This window comes from Musa acuminata, chromosome BXJ3-11 (genome assembly GCF_036884655.1).
Source record: "Musa acuminata AAA Group cultivar baxijiao chromosome BXJ3-11, Cavendish_Baxijiao_AAA, whole genome shotgun sequence".
Taxonomy (NCBI): Eukaryota; Viridiplantae; Streptophyta; class Magnoliopsida; order Zingiberales; family Musaceae; genus Musa; species Musa acuminata.
The window spans coordinates 31,267,698-31,291,044 of record NC_088359.1 but is presented as its reverse complement, the minus strand read 5'-3'; the positions used below and the strand labels follow the sequence as shown (position 1 = coordinate 31,291,044).

At 42.2% G+C, this 23,347-nt stretch overlaps 6 protein-coding genes across 9 annotated transcripts; 3 read left to right on the top strand and 3 right to left on the bottom strand.

Annotated features, from left to right (window-relative positions):
* Window positions 1-1,679: 1,679 nt before the first annotated feature.
* LOC103972316 (zinc finger protein ZAT11-like) lies at window positions 1,680-2,327 on the top strand. The gene has a single exon (XM_009386614.3). The coding sequence runs from the start codon at window positions 1,771-1,773 to the stop codon at window positions 2,224-2,226; it is 456 nt and encodes a 151-aa protein (XP_009384889.2). The 5' UTR covers window positions 1,680-1,770; the 3' UTR covers window positions 2,227-2,327.
* Window positions 2,328-3,065: 738 nt separating this feature from the next.
* On the top strand, window positions 3,066-3,326 carry LOC135653025 (probable histone H2A.6). Its single transcript, XM_065174434.1, has one exon. It carries the CDS (start codon window positions 3,066-3,068, stop codon window positions 3,324-3,326), a length of 261 nt encoding a protein of 86 aa, XP_065030506.1.
* A 638-nt stretch (window positions 3,327-3,964) lies between these two features.
* On the top strand, window positions 3,965-8,771 carry LOC103972315 (uncharacterized). The gene is made up of 4 exons (XM_009386613.3): window positions 3,965-4,436; window positions 6,899-7,433; window positions 7,957-8,237; window positions 8,336-8,771. Exons 2-4 carry the CDS (start codon window positions 6,921-6,923, stop codon window positions 8,493-8,495), a joined length of 954 nt encoding a protein of 317 aa, XP_009384888.2. The 5' UTR covers window positions 3,965-4,436; window positions 6,899-6,920; the 3' UTR covers window positions 8,496-8,771.
* Window positions 8,772-12,430: 3,659 nt separating this feature from the next.
* On the bottom strand, window positions 12,431-15,955 carry LOC135652674 (pentatricopeptide repeat-containing protein At1g08070, chloroplastic-like). The gene has a single exon (XM_065173800.1). It carries the CDS (start codon window positions 15,686-15,688, stop codon window positions 13,805-13,807), a length of 1,884 nt encoding a protein of 627 aa, XP_065029872.1. The 5' UTR covers window positions 15,689-15,955; the 3' UTR covers window positions 12,431-13,804.
* A 416-nt stretch (window positions 15,956-16,371) lies between these two features.
* LOC103972312 (short-chain dehydrogenase TIC 32 B, chloroplastic) lies at window positions 16,372-19,435 on the bottom strand. Of its 4 annotated transcripts, none has more exons than XM_065173730.1 (10): window positions 19,299-19,435; window positions 18,900-18,984; window positions 17,867-17,959; window positions 17,566-17,797; window positions 17,402-17,481; window positions 17,171-17,324; window positions 17,025-17,103; window positions 16,863-16,947; window positions 16,749-16,795; window positions 16,372-16,671 (listed from the first exon to the last, which is right to left on the bottom strand). In XM_065173730.1, the coding sequence occupies exons 2-10, from the start codon at window positions 18,916-18,918 to the stop codon at window positions 16,492-16,494; spliced, it is 969 nt and encodes a 322-aa protein (XP_065029802.1). In that variant the 5' UTR covers window positions 18,919-18,984; window positions 19,299-19,435; the 3' UTR covers window positions 16,372-16,491. The 4 variants fall into 4 exon arrangements, with proteins under 4 accessions (XP_065029802.1, XP_065029803.1, XP_018676138.2 ...); XM_065173731.1 differs by having other exon boundaries at window positions 17,867-17,950; XM_018820593.2 differs by lacking the exons at window positions 18,900-18,984; window positions 19,299-19,435 and having other exon boundaries at window positions 17,025-17,094; window positions 17,867-18,324.
* LOC103972310 (uncharacterized) lies at window positions 19,309-22,801 on the bottom strand. The gene is made up of 2 exons (XM_018820592.2): window positions 20,751-22,801; window positions 19,309-19,447 (listed from the first exon to the last, which is right to left on the bottom strand). The coding sequence occupies exon 1, from the start codon at window positions 22,328-22,330 to the stop codon at window positions 20,756-20,758; it is 1,575 nt and encodes a 524-aa protein (XP_018676137.2). The 5' UTR covers window positions 22,331-22,801; the 3' UTR covers window positions 19,309-19,447; window positions 20,751-20,755.
* Between the last annotated feature and the right edge of the window lie 546 nt (window positions 22,802-23,347).

The window sequence follows — 23,347 nt, the reverse complement described above, 5'->3', positions numbered from 1 at the left end:
AAAAATATATAATACATAATGATAGTCTTCATAAATATATAAATGAAATGACTTTTGTCATAAAAAAAAAAGATATAAATGAAATGATTTTAATATTATAATTTGATGGTTATATATGAAAAGATATGTCCTTTGACTTTTGAGACAATCAACAATTCATAAAATAATATAATTTTAAATTTAAATATATTTTTATTATTTGATTTCCAACAAGCTAATCAAATCACTTCGGGATCGTATTCATACGATCGATAATATAAATTGAATCTTAGGATGAAAATCTTGATATAATTTCACATGTACATACGAGATTTCGCCTTAAGGCAACATTTAGGCATCTTCAATTTTTTTTTTCTAAACTTCACTTTTTTTAATTATTATTTAACATTTTATTTATTTTTTAGTCAAAACCTAAATGTCTCATATTTTACATGAACAATACGATTTTGTGATGTTGGAATCTCGATCACATTCTTAACCTTTTAGCAGATATTACTGTATTATAGAAGGCATTAAGAATGACGAATCAAGACACAGATGGACGGTAGCATCCAAGATTAGCTACCTACTGCTGGTTGGCGAGGAATCGGAAGAGAGTAACACCATATTCTTCATGTGAAATATCTGTTCCTCACCATATGGCCCTGCTGACATTCCCCTATTTAATACAGAATTCAGAGTAGCAAAGTTGTGCAGAGCTTCTCCTCCCTACACACACATATGTATTCCTCCAGTCATGTCATCTACAGATTTATCTTGTCCAACCTCTCTCTCCCTCTCCATCCTGGCTTTTGAAACCTTCTCAGCTGCCGTTGACTAAGTTGTCAAATTGTGCTTTAATGGGAGAAAGCGCATTTACTCTGATGCTGTTCAATGACACCTGCAGCACTTCCTGTGATGAGATGCAATGAATCAATGCAGAGAGACTTGCTTGATGGTGACCGAGTCGTCGTACCAATAGAAAGCAACATGCATCAGCAGCAGTGAACTGAAGCTGCTTCAGCATCTGCCAGCTGGTTGTAATATAAAAAGACTTTAACCATTCATTTAATCTGTTCGTTTAGTCTGCGATGAATCTTTTCCTCTTCCGTAGTGTAAGCATTGAGAAGCCCACGAGTGCAAGGAACCATCTCATTGGTTAATGGAGAAGAGGAGACATTTGTTCGACCGTTGTGATTCCATGGTTGATGCCATTGTGTGTCGTCATTGTGCAGTATATATGGATCATAATTGGAATGGCGCAATGTCAAACACGAGAAACATCTTTAGATGGTTTTGAGCATGATTAGGCGTGGCATTAATATCCAGCTGCTTGATGTCGCGTGCATTGGTTTGCTTTTGACATCAAGTCCACAGTCTGATCTCTCTCTCTCTCTCTCTCTCATGTCCGACTGCTAAACCCTTGTAGTCTGAGCGGTAAGCATGGCTTCATAACAATCATGTCACTCAATAGATCATGTTCCAGATTTCAATTCAGTGAAAGAGTCATGAATCATATATTTCTTCCTATTGTAATGGTAGTTCAAATCGAATCTTATGTTCTCCAATTGGCTTGTTGTCTCCTTAGCTGGCCGTCACTCTCGTCCATCTAACTCCGCAGGACAGAGACGTCTCCCATGCTGCTGTCATCACCATCTCATCGTTACGTGTTCCCTATTTAATTGCTATAGTCAGCGCTTACATACGGGAAAGAGTTCGTCTTCGTAGAGCCTATAAGTAGCGACTGCTTGTTTTCCCTTCTTCCATCTGAGAACAGTAGTAGAACCAGATATGAAGAGATATACAGAAGGGGAGGAAGGAGAGACGGAGAGCATGAACGTGGCTAATGTCCTTATTCTCCTCTCTTTCGGCGGCTGCGACGGAGAGGAGATCGTCGACGTCTCGGCGCGCACATCCCCTGCAGACAGAGTTTTCGAGTGCAAGACCTGCAACCGCCGGTTCCCGTCCTTCCAAGCTCTCGGAGGCCACCGGGCCAGCCACAAGAAGCCGCGGCTCGCCGGGAACGGGCGCGAGGAACTCGCAAGGGCGAGGGTCCATGAGTGCTCCGTCTGCGGGCTCGAGTTCGCCATCGGCCAGGCCTTGGGCGGTCACATGCGGAGACACAGGGCGACGGCCAACAGCTTTCCGCAGGGCTCCTGCCTCCAAGAGAAGAAGCCGCGCGAGGAGAAGGCCTTGTGGTTGGATCTGAACGCGCCACCGTCCGAGGGCGAGCGCGACTGCCGGTAGAAGATCTTTGGGTTTGAGATCAGTCCACCATGGACTCAGCCACGGCGGGTGCTTGCTTTCGCTGACTGTTAATGGCCACATATATATGACTCGTTGTCATGCGGAGATATGTAAAGGTAAAATTTGCTGTTCCGCCTTTTAATTGGGTTTATGAATGGCTTACAGATAGCATAAAAGATACATCTAATGTTATTGTAAGCAGACTCAATCTTTAATAGAATCTTTATGCTTCTTTCATTTACTTTGCTGTGTAATGTTTCTTTGGTGATGACTGAGAGACACGCAATGTTGCATGTGTTCTTTGCCTGCGACTTTTCCCGCTGTGTTCTCCTCTGCCTCCCTAACCGGGATTCACACTGCCACTCTTTTCATGCAAGAGCAGAACACGCCATGGAATTGGATGTGTGTCGCACGACCTCACGAACATAACAACATGCACTGAACTAAAACCTTTCCATCGTTTCACATACAAAGCTTCTGAAGACGAGATCGTAAGTCTCGTCAGCCTCATGCATGCACGACGTTGATGTGTTGTCCCCTACGTCAAAGACGCTACTCTTCGATGCATACAACGCACTGCTGCTGGTCTGGAAACGTGGTCTGAATCTCTTTCCGCGTCAACTACGTTTTCTGCTCTGCAAAGTCATAGATAGTTGATGAACAGATAAGAGTTCAAAGGTCAAGATAAGCCTGCTAACCTAATCCTAGGATTCAGTCATTAACGCAAGTGAAGAAGGCTTGATTTAGAGCTCAGTGTATCAGTTTATAGATCAACATATGAGATCGACCATATACGTAAAGTAAAGAAGGGAGCTGGTGGGAGGAGGGGCGGCAGTCCGATGAAGAAGCGTGTCTCCCGGTCCGTCAAGGACGGCATCCAGTTCCCGGACGGCCGCTACGCCCAACGCGTCGGTCTCGCGTTTCATGTGATAGATGAGTGGATTCATGAAGCTTCGACTTCTCGTCTTCACTGGGATCTTCTGGCGGACGTGACCATTGCCCACGGCGGAGTGCTCCCCGACATCAACCAGGTGTTGCTGCCGAAGAAGACGGACGATGCCTCCGAGGAACCCAAGTCGGGCGCCCAAGAAGGCTGCTAAAAGACCGATCTTTTCTTTCCTCGTTCTTATTTTGTAGCTCTACTTCACTCTAAGCCCAAATTGCTCGAGATGATCGAGTCGGCGGTGCGCGACCACTTTTAGAAGCTTCGTGTTGCCACGGTGAGAACAGCCACCCCAAGTAAGACTTTAAGTGAAGCATGGTATCGACGCCGATACATACGCGAAGCTTTGCTTGATCTCAGAGTCAGCTGAGGGGGCAAAGGAGGAGGAGAAGAGCTGTTATCGGCCCTCATCCTGCAGCGTCAGATGGGGCCCACCGCGACTTATCACTCCATCTCCTGTGGTCGGTCCGGATTCGTCCTCGCATCCGGACGCTGTTCCATCTCGATTCGTCAAACGTTACCACCATCCCAAAATATCTGAATTCTCTGCGTGTCTTACCTCCGCCGCACATCAAGAAACCAACGGCCGAGAAAACACCCGTTCGAGGCAGAAGCCACCACGGTGCAACGTACACGTGTAAGACTTCGGCCTCCAGGATTGCCTATTACTATTCCTCGTCTTAGCCGAAACGCTACGTGTCGGTCAGACGTAACAGCTGATCCCCCATTTTGCCGGTGGTCTTGACCGGGACGCTAAGCCTGCCATAAAAGCTCCCTTCCGTCGATCAAGATAACAAAGTTTGCCCCAATTGTCTTCCATCCCTTCGGCTTCAGTCTGTCGTTGAATGGGCTAATTTGGATCGGGTGCCGTCGAATTAGGGCTCGTCGGATCTCGATCGAGTGTTGCTTCCCTCCGCGGGCATCGACCATGCCTTCGGTGCTTGGAGGGCTTCTCCATCGCCGCGCCGCCATGATCCCATCGGCTACTTCGTTCAACGGTGGTTCCTGCTCTCATCGCCTTAAACAGCTCGAGAAGTGGAGTCGTCGCGGTAATTTGAGTCAATAGTAGGGTCCGAGTGCGACGTCGCGGTCGATTAAGGGTCATTGTTCTCTGCTTTCCTGGCTCTCTTCGTTTTCGGTGTCTTCCTTTTGCTTGATTTGGAAGGGTTTTCTTTCATATCTTGGATCGTTTCCTATACTGGTTGTCGGCGACGAATCCTGACTTGGAGGAGCGTTTGACCGGGTCTGGATTCTTAACTTGGCTGAGGTAACTGATGATATTCTCCTGATCTTTCTTCTTTTGTATTGTTTACGGGTTATTTGTATTTCCCGCGGCAGATGATCTGTCCTCGTTGCTGTTGTTTGGTATATATGATCGGCAGGCTTCATTTTATCGTTCAATTTTAGCTCTTTGGTGTCAGACTCTGTTAGCACTGATGTAATTATCTTGTAGTTATGTTCACTCCATTTGAGGTATGTTGTTTAGGCCGTTTCTGTTTTCTCTATAACGAATGTCTCTCACATGCGTTTTTCCTTGAGGCAAAACGCAAAATGTCGCCTTTCTGAGTGCAGCATCCAGGTAAGTAGTTGGTGCATATTGAAACTGAGTAGGCATCTGTTCATGATTACTTTGTTACCAAGAATTTGGTTGACTTGCTTATTGTAGAACTAAATAAAAATAAAATGGAATTAGCAAACATTTGTTTCATGACAACAGGTAAAAAGATATGTTCAGCAAGCTGGTTCATGATGTTGATTAAACTGTCTTCCTCCACCCCACCCCCCCAACCTCTCTCTCTCTCTGTCTCTCTCTCTCTCTCTCTCTCTCTCTCTCTCTCTCACACACACACACACACACACACACTCACTTCTCACACTGTTTTTCCACAACAAAGGGAAGGTGCATGTGCATGAAACTTTGTTTGTTTATTTTCTTTTGCTAATCTTCCACTGGCCATTTGTTTATTTGGCATTAACTTAAATAAATTACAAAGAGACAGCTATTTCAACTGGAATGTTGCCTTTATTTTGGTTTAAACTGTCCTTTATTAGGATGCTCCCAGTACAATTGATTCTTGGATATGTTTGTGTGCTAGTCATAGTCGTATTTAGCATACAGCTAGATTTAGTCAAATATCTTGAATAGGAATAATTTTTGATATTTACATCTTTTTTCACTAAAATCAATACATTTTTTAATGAAATATATTGAATATGAAAGATCAGTGATGTTTAAAAATAGTATGTAGCATATCTGTCCTGTTGAATGTGAAAAATAACTGTTAGGTTACCTTCTCAAGAGGAAGTGTTCTATCCAGCCTCGGACAGGAGATCGACTTAATGATCTGGGTCACTGCACTGGGGCCTCCAGTGGTCCAATGGTTCATCATGGGTCTATTAGTATTCGTTTATTAAGAATATGCACAGATACACTAAACAACTGGAGTTGTTTTGTTGCCCAAGATAAAAATTGTGTGAAGAGTCATTGCTAACTTGCCCTTAATTCTTCAAGAAAGGTCTTTTGTGATATCAGTACATCAAACTTGATGATGCAAATCCCGGGATGGATAAGGTGACTGATTATATGTGCATATGCATGTTATGAATTACTCTTTGTACATTTATTAGACATGAAGATGTTGATAAATAAACTTTTTCAATATTATTATTACAGTTTTTTTTTTTTTCCAAAATGTGTTAGTTTACTCAACTTTGATTTTGGTTTATCTTACTAGGTGATTTCTGGATATCTTGTTAGTGAGAAGTATAGATTAAATATACTGTTTTCCCAGTCTGGTGAATATATCTATGATATAGTGATTTTTTTTATGACTGAGAGCGTTTAAAACCAGTCTAATTTTTTAATTATGATATTTCTCTCACATGCTTGTTTACTTTAGTCAGCATGTGTGCCTAAATCCTGTCAGGTTGCGTGGTAAGTAGATACATTTTGAGTACAGAATGTTCACATGTTTCTCCTACTTGGACAAGATTGAGCTTTACTTTCATGATAAACTGTTGCCAGAAAAGGATAAACAATAAGCACAATGGATTTTGGGTTGTTCAAATGAAACTCCCAGATCATTGTGCCAAATGTTTGGACCAAGTCCAGCCTAAACTGCCTGTATAATTTAGTGCATGACAAAGAAACTCAGAGTTACCAACCAAAACTAAATGTCATTTGTGTTTTTTTCTAAAATCCTAGTTTGCTATGTTCATGTAAAATTATGGTCCTATGTGTTGTAAATTTGATGTTCTAGACACAAGAAGTATGATTCGGTCACAAGCCTCTGTCTTGTGGTTGCCTGATTTTGATCAACGCCATGTACTCCTTTTTTTTTGGTTAACAGAAACATTATTTGCTTTCTTTTACTGGATTTTATTTCTGACATGTTTCAGTTTATTCTGAGGTTGCTCATTGCATCTTCTCGATTAGGTGAGGGTTGGTTCTGTTATTTGATTGAGGTTTGAGTGTTGGAGCTTCTATGAGTAAATGTAATTATATTATATTGATCTCTTCCAAGCAAAAATCAATTTTGCACTGAATAGTAGTTATATGAGTTTTTGTAGTCTTGAACAGAGAGTTAATGTATGTACATTACACCATGCTTCATGTTTAGCAAATAAACTTGTGTAGCATAATATTCCTGCCAATTTCTTGTAGTAGTTCTATTGTTCTTGATATAAAATATACATATGGTGAAACCATTAATATGAACTCTTTGTCAGCTTTTGATACAATAGCAGCTGGATGGACAGTGTCTGTAATGCTGATACACCTCTTGGAGATACTAGTTGTGGCTTATATGTCTATGGCCTTAGCCACGGGAAATCAAATGTAGAAAACAAAGTGTGTGTTTGCTGGAATAAAGAAGAAACTGATAGGCTTACATTGCAGGGGACCCCGAGTGATCCTTTTATTAGCGAAAATGATGTGTTAACAGTTCAAGAGGCTGATGTTGCTCCTTCTTTGGTTCTGCCTGTTGGTGATCTTCAAGCACAGTTATCTGATAATGCAACCTCAGATGAGAAAGTACTCGAAGCAAAGCATCTTGAGAGTTACCAAGAGTTACATCATTTTGCTTCGTCGGATGTGAAGAAACAGAAAGCCTTGACTAAATCTGCAACATTTCCTTCCTCAGTGGAGGTGGACCCTGTTGATCTCTCTATAGATGGTGGTTGTGGGATGCCGTGCAGTGCTTTTCAACAAGAGTGTTCTTCTGCACCTAATAATCCTACATATGCACGTTCAGTTTCTCTCCCTGTGAGTCTCTTTTGTTTAAATAATTTGAGTATCAGTTGGTCCTAGTCTATGCAAGCATTCTTGATGATGTATCATTACTAAACTTGCCAATTTATTGCTGCCATTACATCCTGAATATTGCACTGAAGAACAAATTGCTCCTAGGGAGCAATCATATTGAGGAAATTTACTTTCATATGGTGAAAATATTAGCAGAGAATTCTTTATGATGATAAAGGTCATTACTTTTTTCCTTTTGGACTGGGTTCCTTGTTGGTCCCAGGAGAAGATACTCTATGCATGCAAATATGATTGTTCATGTATTTATGGAATGTTCTGCTGGTAGTAGTCTCATTAGGATTGGCGTTAGATGCAAGTGATGGCGCTACATACAATTTCAAACAATGCTGTCTTGGTTATATAAATTCCTACTTTTCTGGTTGATGCCTTCTAGGATGAGGTTCACTTTAAAAGATTTCATATGATGATAATGTTTCGTGTAGAAGTACTTCCTAATTATATTGATTGAACTGTGTTTTTCCAGGCTCCTTCAAAACTCATTTCTGCCGTAAAGGGAAGCCGTGCGAAGAATGGATCACCTTCGAATGTGCAGTTACGTGTAAAATGGGCCCCCGAGGTTTATGATCCACCGTGCACCACAGTGTCGCACACTGTAAAGAAGAGCCATCACCAACGCCCCCGAGCAAAGAAAAAAGATGGCAATAAACACAAGCACAAGGGCAAATCGGCACGGGGAAGCAATACCGAGAGGAGGAGTACAAACAGGAGCAGCGCAGGCAATATGGCTGAATCTGTGGATATGAGGTTAATTCTTGATTACATTTGGTAGATGATGACAACTTTGGCATGAATTTATGCATCAATGCTCTTGAAATTAAGATTTAAATCACTATATTTTTCAGGTCACAAAGCACTGGGGATATGTCCCCGCCGAATGGATATGACAATTCCAGCATGGAAGTCTTGAAGTATGCAGTCAGTAAGCAAGATTCCAAGTGCGGGAACACCTTCTTGAGGGAGGCGCTTACTAAAGTGCATATATCTATGGCGGAGGCTACATGAGAGGCCTTCGCCACCGTAATGTTTCGCACAAGATATTGCTGATGATTGTAGATAAATAAGCATGTCAAGTGCAAGCATGCATCGGTTGGTTTCCATTTTCTCTTTGCCTGTGGTTGTCGTTGGTTGCATCTCCTGTTGTCGTGGGTTGAACACGAGAATGCCACGGTGATTTCGAGTTCCAGGAACTAAGAACCGAGGCCTTTATGTTGTTGTTTGGTCATGGACCATGTTTTGGAGACCTTAATGTCTCACCAATTTGCGGTTTGCTTGGAACAATCTGTTCTTGATGTTTCTGATTTGCCTATAGATCGGTCCTTTTTTGAAAAAAAAAAATTTCTTGTATCTTCAAGATTAATAGTAAAACTAAGATGTTTATGATATCTTGATTTTATTAGTTCTCCTAATGCAATCATAGAAGCCCGTGGATTTGCACCCAAACGGGTGTCTGTCTGATCTGTTCACGCACTCCAAAAGTATTGGCATTGTTATTTTACATTATCGGATCATAAAAGATTAGGTATGATATGGAAAGAGCAAATTGAGTAGTTCAAATATGAGCGATACACAAGTTTTGATGTATCATGAAGATGATAGTCTTATAAGCAATTCAATAAACACTTAGTATACAAGAGAAAAAGAAGAAAACTTTTCATCGGGTGTCGAGCGTGTGATTTCAATTAACACCTAACACTATCTCAAATCTTCATCTAGTTAGGTGCCAGGGTTCTGGGTTCTGAGTTGCTAAGATAACTGATATTTTTTTTCATAATTTTAGGCTCGCATGAAACTATGTCATTTTATGCCAGGGGTTCTGGGTTCTGAGTTGTTAAGATAACTGATATTTTTCTTCATAATTTTAGGCTCGCATGAAACTATGTCATTTTATGGCTTTTTAAAATTATAGTTAGTGGTTACTCTATAGTCTTGCAAACTCTATACTGTTGTAAACTTTTCTTGTTTATAATTTTCAAGCAAAAACATATAAAAACAAGATTAAAACGACAATTAATCTATTGACAAAGGCATTATGGGTGTGCAATAACCGTCTGTGACATTTTTTCCCATTTAAACTGTCAATACCCTTGTCGACACTTACTAGTAGTCCTTGATGACAGTTTTTTCATGTGGTCAGGTGCCTTCAGACTTCCAACTAGCTTTTGTTTGGGGAATTTTTTACCATTTTATCAAGTACTCGATCTGCTTTGCTTTGTTGGGTAGCTTTGTCTTACGATCTACTAAAATGATTTCAACTCACTTTTTATAGGCGGCTAAAGTCGATGGTAGCCAAGTTGGAACGCTTCGAGAAATATCTTGTCGGTCTAAGTGGTAGGCTTTTAAGTCATTTACGTGAAAGATATTATGAATTTTGAGCTACATCGATAGTAACAACTTGTAGAAGACATTGCTTACCCTATTGATAATTCAGAAGGGTCATTGCACGAGTTCCTTGTGCACTTTATGATTGGAGCTTCAATAACACTTGTAGAAGACATTGCTTACCCTATTGATAATTCAAAAGAGTCATTGACTTTAAACCCCTATAGACCTTCTTAAATATACCCACTTCTTCAACTTTTAGTCATCTTCTCCATGAAAGTAAAGTGATATGCTGACAGACTACTTCCGATATAACTGATGGCTAAGGTTTGAAAAATCAACAACTGCTATCCCATAATGATCTCGAAAGGGCTATTGTTAGATATAGATCTCTATTGCAACTTATAGGAGAATTAGACTATGTCAAACAGCTTCACTCAATCTCGTTAGTTGGCACTCGCATTGTGCTAAAGATATTGCTCAAAAGAGTGAATTTAATTTTTATAGTTTGGTTATCCGGTGGAGATTTGTGAAAAAGAATAACTTAGATCTCAGTAATTTAAATAGTTCAATCTATAATCACCCTAAGAATCACACATCTCGAACACTAATAATATTGTGTGGGACCTCTCAATACTTAATCGCATTTTTCATCATCAATTTAACCACCTTTTTTGTTGAGTAGTGTAGGAGTTAAATAATAAATGTTATATATTTTGAAAATTGATCAATCACCACGAGTATCGATTTGACTCTCCCTTATTGTCGGTAAGCTAGATATGAAGTCAAAGGAAATGCTCTCTTGCATCCTTTCTGGTATAGGCAACGACTCCAAAAGTCTCATCAACTTTCGTCGCTCTGCCTTATCTTATTAATAAGTGGCTTGAACATATTCTTCCATATTAGTCCCCATTTCCGATCAATAGAATGCCCTCTTTACAAGAGTAAATGTTTAGAGAATACCCAAGTGTCCTGCCAAAAGGAAACTATAACACTCTCAAAAGTTCATGTCTTATATTATCCACTTAAGGAAATGAAACTCTACTTCTTTTGGTGTAGATGAGTCCTTTTTGGACCCAAAATCGTTATAACTTATCTTGTTTGATTAGTTGCATTAGGGTTACTACAAGGAAGTTAGATATAGATAACTTGTTTGGGCTCCACCTTTCAATTGCATGGCATTTATCATCTCCACTTTTCTACTCAATGCATTGGCTATCACATTTGCTCTTTTGGGCTCGTACTTCATTGTCATATCAAATTCAGCCATGAAGTTCTACCACCATGCTTGCTTTAGGGAGAACTTCTTTTGAGTTTATAAGTAACTCAATACGATGTTGTTCATTCTTAGCACAAATTGCATTTCGAGAAGATAGTATTGCCAAACTTGTAGACAGTGAACCACCGCTATTATCTCCTTTTCGTGCATTGGATACCACCGTTCGATCTCGTTGAGCTTGCGGCTCTCGTAGGCCACCAATTGACCTTTCTGCATAAGTACTCCCCAAATAGCAAAGTTTAAAGTATCTGTATAGACTTTAAAATGCTTCCTATAGTCCATCAATTTGAGTATTGGTTCTTTCAATACAATAACCTTTAGGTCTTAGAATGTCGCTTCATATTTGTTTAAGCATCGGTAAGGCTACTCCTTCTTTAGCAACTTCATCAATAGAGTTGTGCACTTTGAGCGCACAGCTACATTAGCACAAATAATAGTTAATGAAATCAAGAAAGAATCTCAGCTCTAGTACCTTTTATGGTGTTTGCTACTCCACCACATGTTGTAACTTTGATTTATCTATTCGAATGGAACCTTCGTCAATTCGATATTCTAAGAATAAAATCTCTATTTGAGCAAAATAATACTTCTCCATTTTTATGAAAAAAGTGTTATCCCTAAAAACATTGAAAATTATTCGAAGGTTCTTGACATGTTAGTCAAGTGTTTAGCTGTAAACGATGATATCGTCCAAGTAGACGATCACAAACTTGTCCAGATATTCGTTACATAATTGGTCCATGAGAGTGCATAATATGGCTAAAGCATTGGTTAAGCTGAAAAGCATTACTAATAACTTGAACGCTCCATACCTAACGTGAAACCTTGTGAATTCAACCAATGCCCAATACTATCCCAAATCACCATCCAGGTACTACCTAAAGGGTTTTGAGATACTGAGATGATTGATGTTTTTCTTTACCTCGCAACCTATAGAAAATAGATCATGACAAACAAAAATTGAGCTATTTTGAGGCAATCTTATTTGTTATAGTGAACGGTTGCTCCAGAGCTTTGCAAACTATTTTTGCTTATAGTTTTTAAACAATAACACATAAAAACAAGATAAAACATATTACCAAACCTACGTATAAATAAATAAAAAAATAATAAACGATCCGAATACGTTATGACCATCCATGGTAAGATGCCATAAGATTTGATGTATAAATCCATCCTATTAGGAAAAATAATTGTACCAATATCATGTTGAAAATTTTCTTGAAAAGTTCATGAAGATCAAGAAATTATCAAGGAAAAACAAAGAAATTTGAAAACTAAAGGCTCATATTACCATTTCTCGTCAATTTTTCTCCAAAAGTTCATGAAGATCAAGAAATTATAGAGGAAAAATAAAAAAATTGAAAACTAGAGGCTCATATTACAATCTCTGGTCACGAAGTTATGATTTCAATTATGATAATGATACCTATCTTGACTAAAACTTTAAATTAAAATACTAATAATCATAAAGTTTAATTTAATATTCCAGTCGGTCATGGGTCTTCCATGCGTGATGTGAACGGAGGCCGAAGATACCACCACTAAGATCGTTGCTGTGTCGTAGGAGCAGCAGTAAAGATGTGCCAAACTGCCTGATGGATGTGTAACGTCAGAGGTTAAACATCTTCACAATAACAGAAGTTCCTGCTTTTTCTGATGGTAGAACAGATTATCCATCTTTAAAATTATTACCAGTAATGTTTTGCAGGATGATTCGCTCTCCCTCGGATGCTGAAAGCTGATCTCAACCAAAAAGCTCCAATTAGATTAATTTCGAGTCAACCTTCAAAGTGATTACTACAACTTGACACATCTTTCACGTTTCAACTCTGTTACCATCTCTCAGCAATCATGCTGATGAGCAGGAAATCTACACCATCTTCTCATCACAAAATCGAGCACTAAGTTCATTGCTGTGTCGTAGGAGCAGCAGTAAAGATGTGCCAAACTGCCTGATGGATGTGTAACTTCAGAGGTTAAACATCTTCTACAATAACAGAAGTTCCTCTGCTTTTTCTGATGGTAGAACAGATGATCCATCTTTAAAATTATTACCAGTAACGTTTTGCAGGATGATTCCCTCTCCTTTGGATGCTGAAAGCTGATCTCAACCAAAAGGCTCCAATTAGACTAATTTCTGAGTCAACCGTCAAAGTCATTACTACAAATTGACACATCTTTCATGTTTCAATTCGGTAGCCATCTCTCAGCAGTCATGCTGATGAGCCGGAACTCCACACGATCTTCTCATCACAGCCAAATCGAGCATACTCCTTCTTTTTACCCTTGCCTATGCTTTGAGGAACTTCCAACATATTGGGAACTAATCATTTTTCATGAGATATAAATAGATCCCTGTACAAATTCATGTGCCGCATTTATCTTAACTTGATCTAATTGCGACCAGGAGGTATCTTGGTGACTCTTTCCGCTTGCATTAAGTATACACCCAAGTCACACTTGTGCCAGCAATAAATAGCTGCCCTAATGTCCAGGATCTAACTCCAGTCATTCCATGGCTGTTCTCAAAGATCCTTCAACCGTATTGGCACTCCCTTCATCAAGTCAGTAATCACTTTCATCACTACGTGAAATGTGGCTTTGCAGACATCTGTAGGCATCAAAATTTGGAACAATCTTTAACTTTCTGGCACAGCAATTGACTTCCCTCTTTCAAAGTGGAAAATTGTTGCCCCGTCTTTAAGGATCACTACCAGTAGTCTTTACAAGAACATTGACCCTCCTTGAAATGGTGGAACCGACTTCGATCACGCAGAACAATCTCCCGTGAGACAATTCTTGAGATGACCTTCATGGCTTCATGGCAATCATTACAAACCCGCAAATTCTTCACAACTCGAATTGTGGTACCATCCTTTGTGCTGATGAGCCCAAAAGCTACAGCTAACTTCTCGCTGTGCATCGACAGCACATTCTCCTTTTCCTCCTCATCTATGCTTTGTGAAACCAAGGATGTGATGGGGACATATCCTGCGAGCTTCATTCTTAAGCTCAATGTACTGATCATTGAATATATCTTTTCAGATTGTGGATGCGAACGATCGCCCATGAAGAACTCATGTACCATGTTGTCTATCTCAATCCAACTGCAACCAGGTGTCTTCACCACCCTCTTCTCTCGCATCATTAATCTAAACTTCGCTGCATCTTCCAACCTTCCCATCGAAACATACACGTTTGCTAGATACACATAGCTGCCCGAGTGCCCAGGGTCTAACTCCAGTATGTGTTGAACTACTCGTTCCCCTCGGTTTATGTCCTTGTAGATCCTGCAACCACCCAGCAGAGCACCCCAGACGATGACATTGGGTGCCACCTGCATTGAATTTATCAAGTCCTCAGCTTCATCAAGCCTTCCAGCGCGGCTGAGAAGATCCACCACACAGCCATAGTGTTCAACCTTTGGGATGATCTCAAACTCCTCAGTCATCATGTCAAAATAACAAAGCCCTGCATCCACTAGGCCACCATGAGTACAAGCAGATAAAATGCCCATGAATGTGATGTCATTTGGCTTCACGCCACTCTCTAACATTCTGTGGAAACCAGATATTGCATCATCGGCATGGCCATGCATGGCCGATGCAGTGATGATTATACTCCATGACACCACATCCCTCTCTGCCATTTTGTCGAACACTGATCTTGCCTCGGCTACACACCCGCACTTGGCATACATGTCCGATAGTGCATTCCCCAAGAAGAGGCTCAATCCCATGGCTCTCCTCTTGATGAATCCATCGATCCACCTTCCTAAATCAAGGGCACCTAGGTGGGCACAGGCTGATAGTACACACACAAGTGTAACTTCATTGGGCTGCACCATCGGGATTTGCAGCATCCTGCGGAACAGTGCAATGGCCTCCGAGAACTTCTCGTTCTGAGCGTACCCCGAGATCATGGCATTCCAGCAACCAACACTCTTCTCATTTGCTCGATCAAAGACCTCACGAGCAGCGCCCAAGTCGCCAGACCGAGCATGGCCTGCAATCATCGCAGACCAGGAGACCATGCTCCTCTCAGGCATCCGATCAAACACCTTCCGCGCCATGGCGATGTCACCACAAGAGCAATACCCTGAGACCAGAGTGTTCCAAGAAACGACGTCCTTCGTGATCATTTCATCGAACAGGCGTCGTGCATCGTCGGGCCGGCCGAACTTAAAGTACATGTCGACGAGAGAGTTGCGGACGAAGAGGTTGGATTCGAAGCCGCGCGTCAGGACGAGGGCGTGGGCCATCTCCCCGTCCGACCTGGAAAGGAGGCCAGCGCAGGCCTTGAGGACGGAGGTGAACGTGAATTCGTCGGGCAGGGGGGAGCCGGCGGCGAGGAGGCGACGGAAATGGCGGAGGGCAACGGGGTGGAGGTGGTGGAGGGCAAGGGCCCGGAGGAGGGAGTTCCAGGCGACGAGGTTGGGGGCGGAGAGAGCAGAGAAAACGAGGGCGGCATGGCGGGGGTTGGAGCGCGCGGCAGCGGCGCAGATGAGCTTGACAGCGACGACGTTGGGGTCTACGGCGTCCGGGGGCGGAGGGGAGGTGATGAGGTGGGCGTGGAGTTGGAGTAGCTGGCGCATGGTGAGGTCGCCGGCGCATCTTAGAAGGAGGGTGGTTGGATCGCGGCGGGAAAGGAGGGCCAGCGCTGGACGGCAGCGGCAGTCGTCGTGATTCGTGTCTCGAACTCGTGCCGCCTGTCGTCTCTCGCTCTCATGGGTTTGTCATCCCCGTATCAGAATTAACCGCAATTTAAGCAAGTGACTGAAAATGGATTAATGAAGGGTTTTATTCTATTTATTTTTTTGTAATACATTACTGAAGGGAAAAATAGGATTTGGGTTAAACTGATGACCAAACATAAGTCTTAACATCGGACGACGAAGATTAGCGAGGAGGAGAAAGGGAGAGAGGGAGGTCGGGGAGGGCGAAGGTATCAGTGTCCCTTCTTGAACCTCAAGTAGAAGGTTTATCGTCACAACTAATGAATACATCATCTTAGGGTTTCTATAAGACTAATGGGTACAAACGCACATATGCTAACTCACTTACAAAGCGTTCTAGTGTTAATGATATCCTGAACGTAAGAATCATAATATTAGACAGGATATAATGATCGACAAGAACAAAATGATAATCTTTAAAATTAAAAAAAAAAGATTGAGATGCTATATAAAAAGTTCTCAAGCTTACGAGTTTTTTTTTTCAAGAATTTATATATTATTTATTTATTTTAATTTAATATATTAGACCCACACAGTTATAATTACAAGGATATACACTTGAAATATTGATTTGGTGATCCTATACTACATTTAAATCTCGTTGTCATCATTTATAGTCCCACGAAATAGTTGAAGACCGCAAACTCTGTTTGCATCTCTCATCACCGACGGTCACAACTTTTGGCATTAACCAGCTTCTCGCTGAAGTCCCACAGCCTCCTCGCAAGGGTTTCGTCTCCGGCCAACGAGCTCGGCTTCGCCTCGTTGCAGTCGACGAAGTACTTCCCCGACACGCCCTTCACGCTCGGATGTAGCGCAACGTAGCAAGTCGTAGCTGCTCCCTGCACCGCCGAAACATAACGATGTGAGCACACAGCCACAGGTCCCTACATGGCTTCAGCGATCCGCGGGGTCGTACCTGCGGCACGTTCTTCCACAGGATGTATGAGACCATCTTTAGCATCCCTGCAAGCAAACAGGACGGCTCAGAGAAAGAGGAGGACATGATCGAGAGCTTGGTATAAGAACATACTCATCAGGAACAAGGTGTGCCTCATCAGGTTCGTCATGATGAGTCCTGGATGAACAGAGTTGACTGTAACATTTGCTCCCTCTTCCTGTCACAGCAGATTGCTCTGCTCAGCTTTTGGAGTACCAAATGCGGAGGCTTAAGAACATTTGATCGCCACAGTACCTGTAGACGCCTGGAGAGCTCATTCGCGTGTAATATGTTGGCCAGCTTAGATTGCCCATATGCCTTCTTGCTGGAGTACCTGACAACAGTCCATTTACCAAATCAGTCGTCTCCGAAAAGATTATTCTAATAACCAATTAACATACCCATATTTTTCATTGAGTTCACTAAATCGAATTCCATCTTCATAGGTGTATATGTGAGCCACAGACGACAAGTTCACAACGCGACCTTCGATTCCTGTCTTCCTCGCAGTGCTTTTCATCTTCTCAAGAAGAAGATTCGTCAGCTGAAAGTGACCTGATGGCAAAAGATTGAGGGAACAAAGCATTTCAAACTTCCCTGTGATAAGCTTTGAGAGAAAAGATGTAGAGCACCTATGTGATTTGTAGCGAACTGCATCTCTGTTCCATCCTCAGAGAGCTGGTGAGGGCAGAACATGACGCCGGCATTGTTTCTACAAGCACAGTGCGGAATCGAAGTCAGTGCCAGAAACATCAAAGCTACGAGGGGTAACTCATGATACGAAGACGGGGAGTACATTAAGATGTTGAGGGGAAGATCCATGGAGAGGAACTTGTCCGAGAAGGCACGCACAGACTTCAGTGAGCTGAGATCGAGCTCTAAGAGATCCACCCTGGCAGATGGAGTGGTCTTTAGGATAAGCTGCTTCGCATCAGTGGCAGCCTCCATGTTCCTGGCTGCAATGATGACATGGGCACCGCGAAGTGCGAAGACTCTTGCGGTCTCTGCGCCGATGCCGCTTGCACCGCCTGTGGACGTGACAATTTCCTGCATGAGGTTAACCAGTGGAAGCTTATCATGGAGAGAAGGAAGCATACCGGTGATGATGACGGTGATGTTGGATGCGTCGACGCCTTCGGTCACCTGCTCTGCTGTGGAAGACGATCCGAAGCCGCTTGGCCCTGGTAACCCTGTCACTAGTGAGAATATTCCCATGAAAGCAAGCCTTTGGGTTGAGGAGCTAGGGGGAGCGATTAAGAGGAAGAAAGGAACACAGCAGATGTATTCGAGGGAAGCAAGTCATTTATAGCAGAGAAGTTGAGAGAGAGAGAGAGAGAGAGCGAGCGAGCATGAGGCATTAGGAAGGTAGGTCACGAGATACCCATCCTCTACCAACTTATATATATATATATATTCCATTGAATTGGGAGGATTTGTTACATCAAATCTACCTACTTTGTATCCACTTAGACCAAATCCTTACGATAAATTGATTATATACATGGTTGATCCATGGTCATACACTTACTTCTATTAGTATCTGAGTTGGAAGGGTTGTTGCATCTAAATGCCAACCTCTCTCTCTCTCTCTCTCTCTCTCTCTCTCTCTCTCTCTCTCTCTCTCTCTCTCTCTCTATATATATATATATATATATATATATATATATATATATTCATGAAAAAATATCAACGATTGATGACAAAATTCATGAAAAAGGAGAGTAAATTTTCACTACCTATCCTTTGGGAAAAAGAAATTATTACTTGTTTTAGGGTATTGACTAAACGACCTAACAAAGTTAATCCACAAAGGCTCCGTATGATTTCTTTCACGAATCTTGAAGCGCTTTTCCTCTCAAAATCTCAAAAAAGATTAACTGTTTGAGGGTATTGATTAAACGTCCTAACAGATTTCATCACAAACGCTAGTCGTATGATTTCTTTCACGAATCTTGAAGCACTCGTCTTCTCGAAATCTCAGTCCTAGCGGGAGAGACGATCATCGCTGTAATCCAAAGCAAACAAACAACAGCGCCACGACGGCAGACAGGGAACGGCAAAGCATGAGAAATAGGATGAGAGCCGGCAATGGCAAACAACCTACATACAGTAGTACAAATGTCATCAAACCTTCTTGCTCGTGTACCATCTTTAAGCTTCGGTGGCCATCTTATCTCAGACTGCGTCACCAAAATGAGACCACACAAGTCTTTGCCTGTGACCAGCAAACTCGGATCATAATACTGCAAGCCATCCCAATGCACTTATGAAACTTGTATTTGCTCACCTGCAGAGCCACATTCAGTTGCTATGTGGTCTATCATAATTAAGAATTTAGTAACCATTCTCCCTCTTTTTCTCATCAATTTTCATCATGATGGCATCATAAGTTTGCTTCCAAGGCAAACTCATAAAAGAAATAAAGATTATGGTTTCTACCTTTATTAGCACAACTACATTGATCTTAAATCAATATAAAGATTTCCAATAACCAGACACTAAAAGCTTGTACCATAAAAGATCACATACCTAGGCAAATGAAGAAAGTGATCCATCTTGCCAATTACTTTCTAAATATCATTGATTCTGCTTGGAAGCAGAAAAGTCAGGCTCCACCATGATATCCTCCATACCATTAAACCAGCACATTCATCATTCTACTTTTGATGTTAATGTATCTGCATTTCACATGTAACAAATCAATGTATTAACTAAAGGCAATATTAGCAATTCTTTGAGAGTTGGCACATTATATTCATTCCTAATTTCCACACTATAAATACCAAATCATATTTAAAAGGAAGCTTTCTTGTATAGAGTATAACAGTTAGAAAATAGACCCTACTAAACATGGTGGTGATACTCATCTGTTGGGTCCCAAATATCGACAAGTTATCTCGATTCCAAACACAACAAAACAAAGCTCTGCACTTGTTTGATCCTTCGTTTGTTAATAAGGAATACAAAGTATAGGTAAGATCTGAATGCAAATGTTTCATTGTAACCTCACATTTGACAATGAAATGTCTCTACAAGTCATGTCATTACTACAAGCAATTCTAACAAAAACATTAAACTATAAAGAAATCTCAAGTGACCAAACAATAGTCAGGAAGGTTACCCCAAAAAAAAAAGAAGCATACAAATTACAGGCACTGGTTTGATACACTTGTACAGGAAAAAGGCACACAAATTACAGGCACCGGTTTGGCATACTTCTACAGGAAAAAAAGAAAGCTGCAGCAACTGAACATCATATATCATAATGACAGAAAAACTCCAGCTAGCAAGTGCTGTAGAGTTCTCAGATCTGATTAACAGTAATTGCATCTTTTTGCAAATCATAAACCTATGTCCATGTACCAAGGTTAATACGACGACGGCAAACTTATGAACACCGCAAGAAGGAAACAAGCAACATACTGTAAAGTGATACTCAGTGGTTTCACTTAGAAAAGTTTCTGTTAAATGATACCAAACTATTGACAGTTTCAGAATTAGAAAATACAAAAGATAGTTCCTTTATGAATCAACATCATAATACTACCACCTTAAAGTACCGAATACAAATAACTATACAGTTTTTGACTCAACATGTTCTGTGGAGACTAGTGTGACTTGGATGTAAACACATTGACGAGCCCCAAAAGCAGAGCTTTACCCACAAAATAATCAGGTAAGGGGCAAAGTGAAACAGAAGAATTCATAATCTGTCTTAATTCCCCAGTCCAGACGTGAGAAGTCCACAAAGTTATAATTAGACGATACCACTTTTCTTATATACTGTATGCCTGCAGCTCCAGTCTTATCCCAGTTTATTTTCCAAACAAACAAAAGACAGCACCAAGTCAATCAGCAAAAGCCAGTTGCAGAAGGCCGCATGCATGCTAAGGATAAACTTTTAATGCATCGGTTCCTCTTATCATAAACGTGTTAGTAGACAATGAAACTGACCATAGCCACAACTACACACCACATTACCGTATTCAAGATAACAGAAGTTCATTGGATCCAAGATGAGGAGGGCGCATGCACACATGAACTTCATGTTCCTCAGATCCAACTCGATGTTTAGGGATCATAATCTCCAAAACAGTTCCCGTCTCATCGTAGTATGCTTCCAGATTGGCATCTTCAGGAATTCGTGTAGCAAGAGGTATTTCCCTCACAAATTCCCCTGGAGGACAATGCTCCGGGGAAGGATCTGTCAGCTTGAAGGTTCTATCATGCCTTTTTATGTAAGGCATCCGAGCAGTACTGACACATGATATCTTTACTATTCCATGAGTAAGATTGTTTTTCCAAGAGACTTTCACCTTCTGCTGGTCAGAGAAAGGCAAGCTAACCATGATCAAATACCCTTCTTCATCCTCATATATTGTCTTCGCAGCAGTCACCGGTCCACACGCATGCCTCATAACACCCGTAAACTCATTTACCCATGACGGTTCAGCAGGGCGAATTTCCATATCTTGGCAGTATGAGTTGTTACTCAAGCAGCAGTCCTCATCTGTCCCGTGGGGGAAAAAATCCTTCCTGCGTTTGCTGCATTTTGGTGAAAGGTCCATACAATCTCCACCTGCATGAGATGGTTGTGTTGACAGATTAAGGCCTGTGCCATTAAGCAATTTCCTCGAATTAAGGTAAGAAATATTCTTTAAAGGAGGTGGTGGCCTTTCGAGCTCAAAATCAGTGCTCGGAAGATTTCTCCATGACCCATAATCACTAGCCTCCGGTGGAATCGAGAAATTCAGGTCCCTCCCAAGAAGATCCACCCACTTCTTGCAATCCGCCTCGGAAACCATAGAAAGGTTTGGTGACCACACGACCTCAATTCCATGGACACACTGTGGATTTGACAGCCCCCTATACTGCTTGCGCTGCATCCGATGTGACCTTGCAAAGCCCTTGTCGACGCTGAATGGGAACTGAGGCTCCCCAAGACGCGAGTGCCCGTTCATGTAGCTCCGCAGCTGCATCTTTCCAAGTGCATTCTCCGGTCGCTCCTTGAACACCCACATGTACATATTCTCCATGTCATGCTGAACAAGGAACACATCAGGACACAGGTCGGACTTATCGAAACCCGAGAAGCCATTTGCATCATGGATGATCTTGCCCTTGAACTTCTCAGAGAGCACAGGCTTGAAATAGAAATTGAAGAAGAACCATGCACCCCAAATGCTATCCCCTCGCTTGGCACACTTGCGCCCCCCAGCAGGAATGATCCCAACCTTGGGGAGGTTGAGCGCGGTGTCAGCGTCATACACCTGGGTTCCGAGGCGGACATCCAACATGTCGCAGGAGACAGGGTTCCACGACTGTTGGGGAGGGGAGCGGTCACCGGCGAGTGGAAGATTGATGTCAGGAGGGCCGGAGAGGGTGATCTGCGGGCGCTGCTGGCCCAGAAGCTCATGGTCGTAGTCGTCATGGGCGGAAGCTGCAGCGAGTGACGGCTGAGAAACGCCGCTGGGGTCCATGGACAGAAGGGTCGAGGGGTGGTGGTGGTGGTGGTGGTGGTGATGGTCCATGGAGAGAGCAGTAAGAAGGGACTCCCCCATGGCGTGCTCTCGCTCGCCCCTCTCCGTCTCTTCTTCCCTCGATCACCTCTTCTCTCCTCTTCGGCTCCTATCTATCTATCAAGATTCGAGATCCACAACCACATGAAATCCTCACAATTCCATCCTATAAATCCCACCACCAATTAAAAAAAAAACTATAACAAATTTCTCCCTTTCGAAAAAACAAAAAGGAAGACCCTTTCTATCATCCACTATCACTCACGATCAAAAGAGCGAACCCTAGAACAAGGAAAGAGGAATCGAACAGGAACAAAAGACAAAGAAAGTCGACAACTTCCGGGATCCGCCGCTAATAAACCCCCCGGAACCCTCCAAAAACGGGAGGGAATAGCCGACTAAGTAGGATCAGATCCGACCCCATCCTCTCCCAGCCACCGATCGAGAGGAGGCCTGGCCCAAACCCTAACCCTAGCGCGCCTCAGTTAGAGTGATCAGTCGCAGAAGATTACCTTCGGAAGATCGAGGGAGGCGGCGGCGAAGGGTGGTGGAGGATGCCTCTTGAAGCTTCCTTTGCGCTCGCCGCCTCCATATGAGGGGTGTGCTGCAAAAATCAGAGGGGGGGAGTTATTATTATTGCTTCCGCTCGTTGTTTGGTTTATCTGCAAAGGGGGAGGGAGAGAGAGAGAGAGAGTCTGTGTGTCACTGCGACGCCGGCTTGGGTCGGTTTGCGTGGCCTTCTCTTCAATTATAGAGGTGTTGGTCAAAAAGAGATGGGTCTAATGTGCCTATCTCTCGGCATGTGAGCAATAGATAGGACGCTTTCATACGCTGGTAGGGACTCATGCTGGTGGAGTGTAGAGCAGGATGGATATGAGCGATGAGGTCTTAACTCTTAAACACCCCCAACAAATAACATATACTACTCAAATCCTGCTAGTATCAAATTTTGATGATCAGTCCATGAATTCAGATTTTTTTTTTCTTTTCATGCGAATGATCTTGTAAAACTAGTGTTGGATAAGGATTCTCATTTTTACGGTATGAATTAGAATAAAA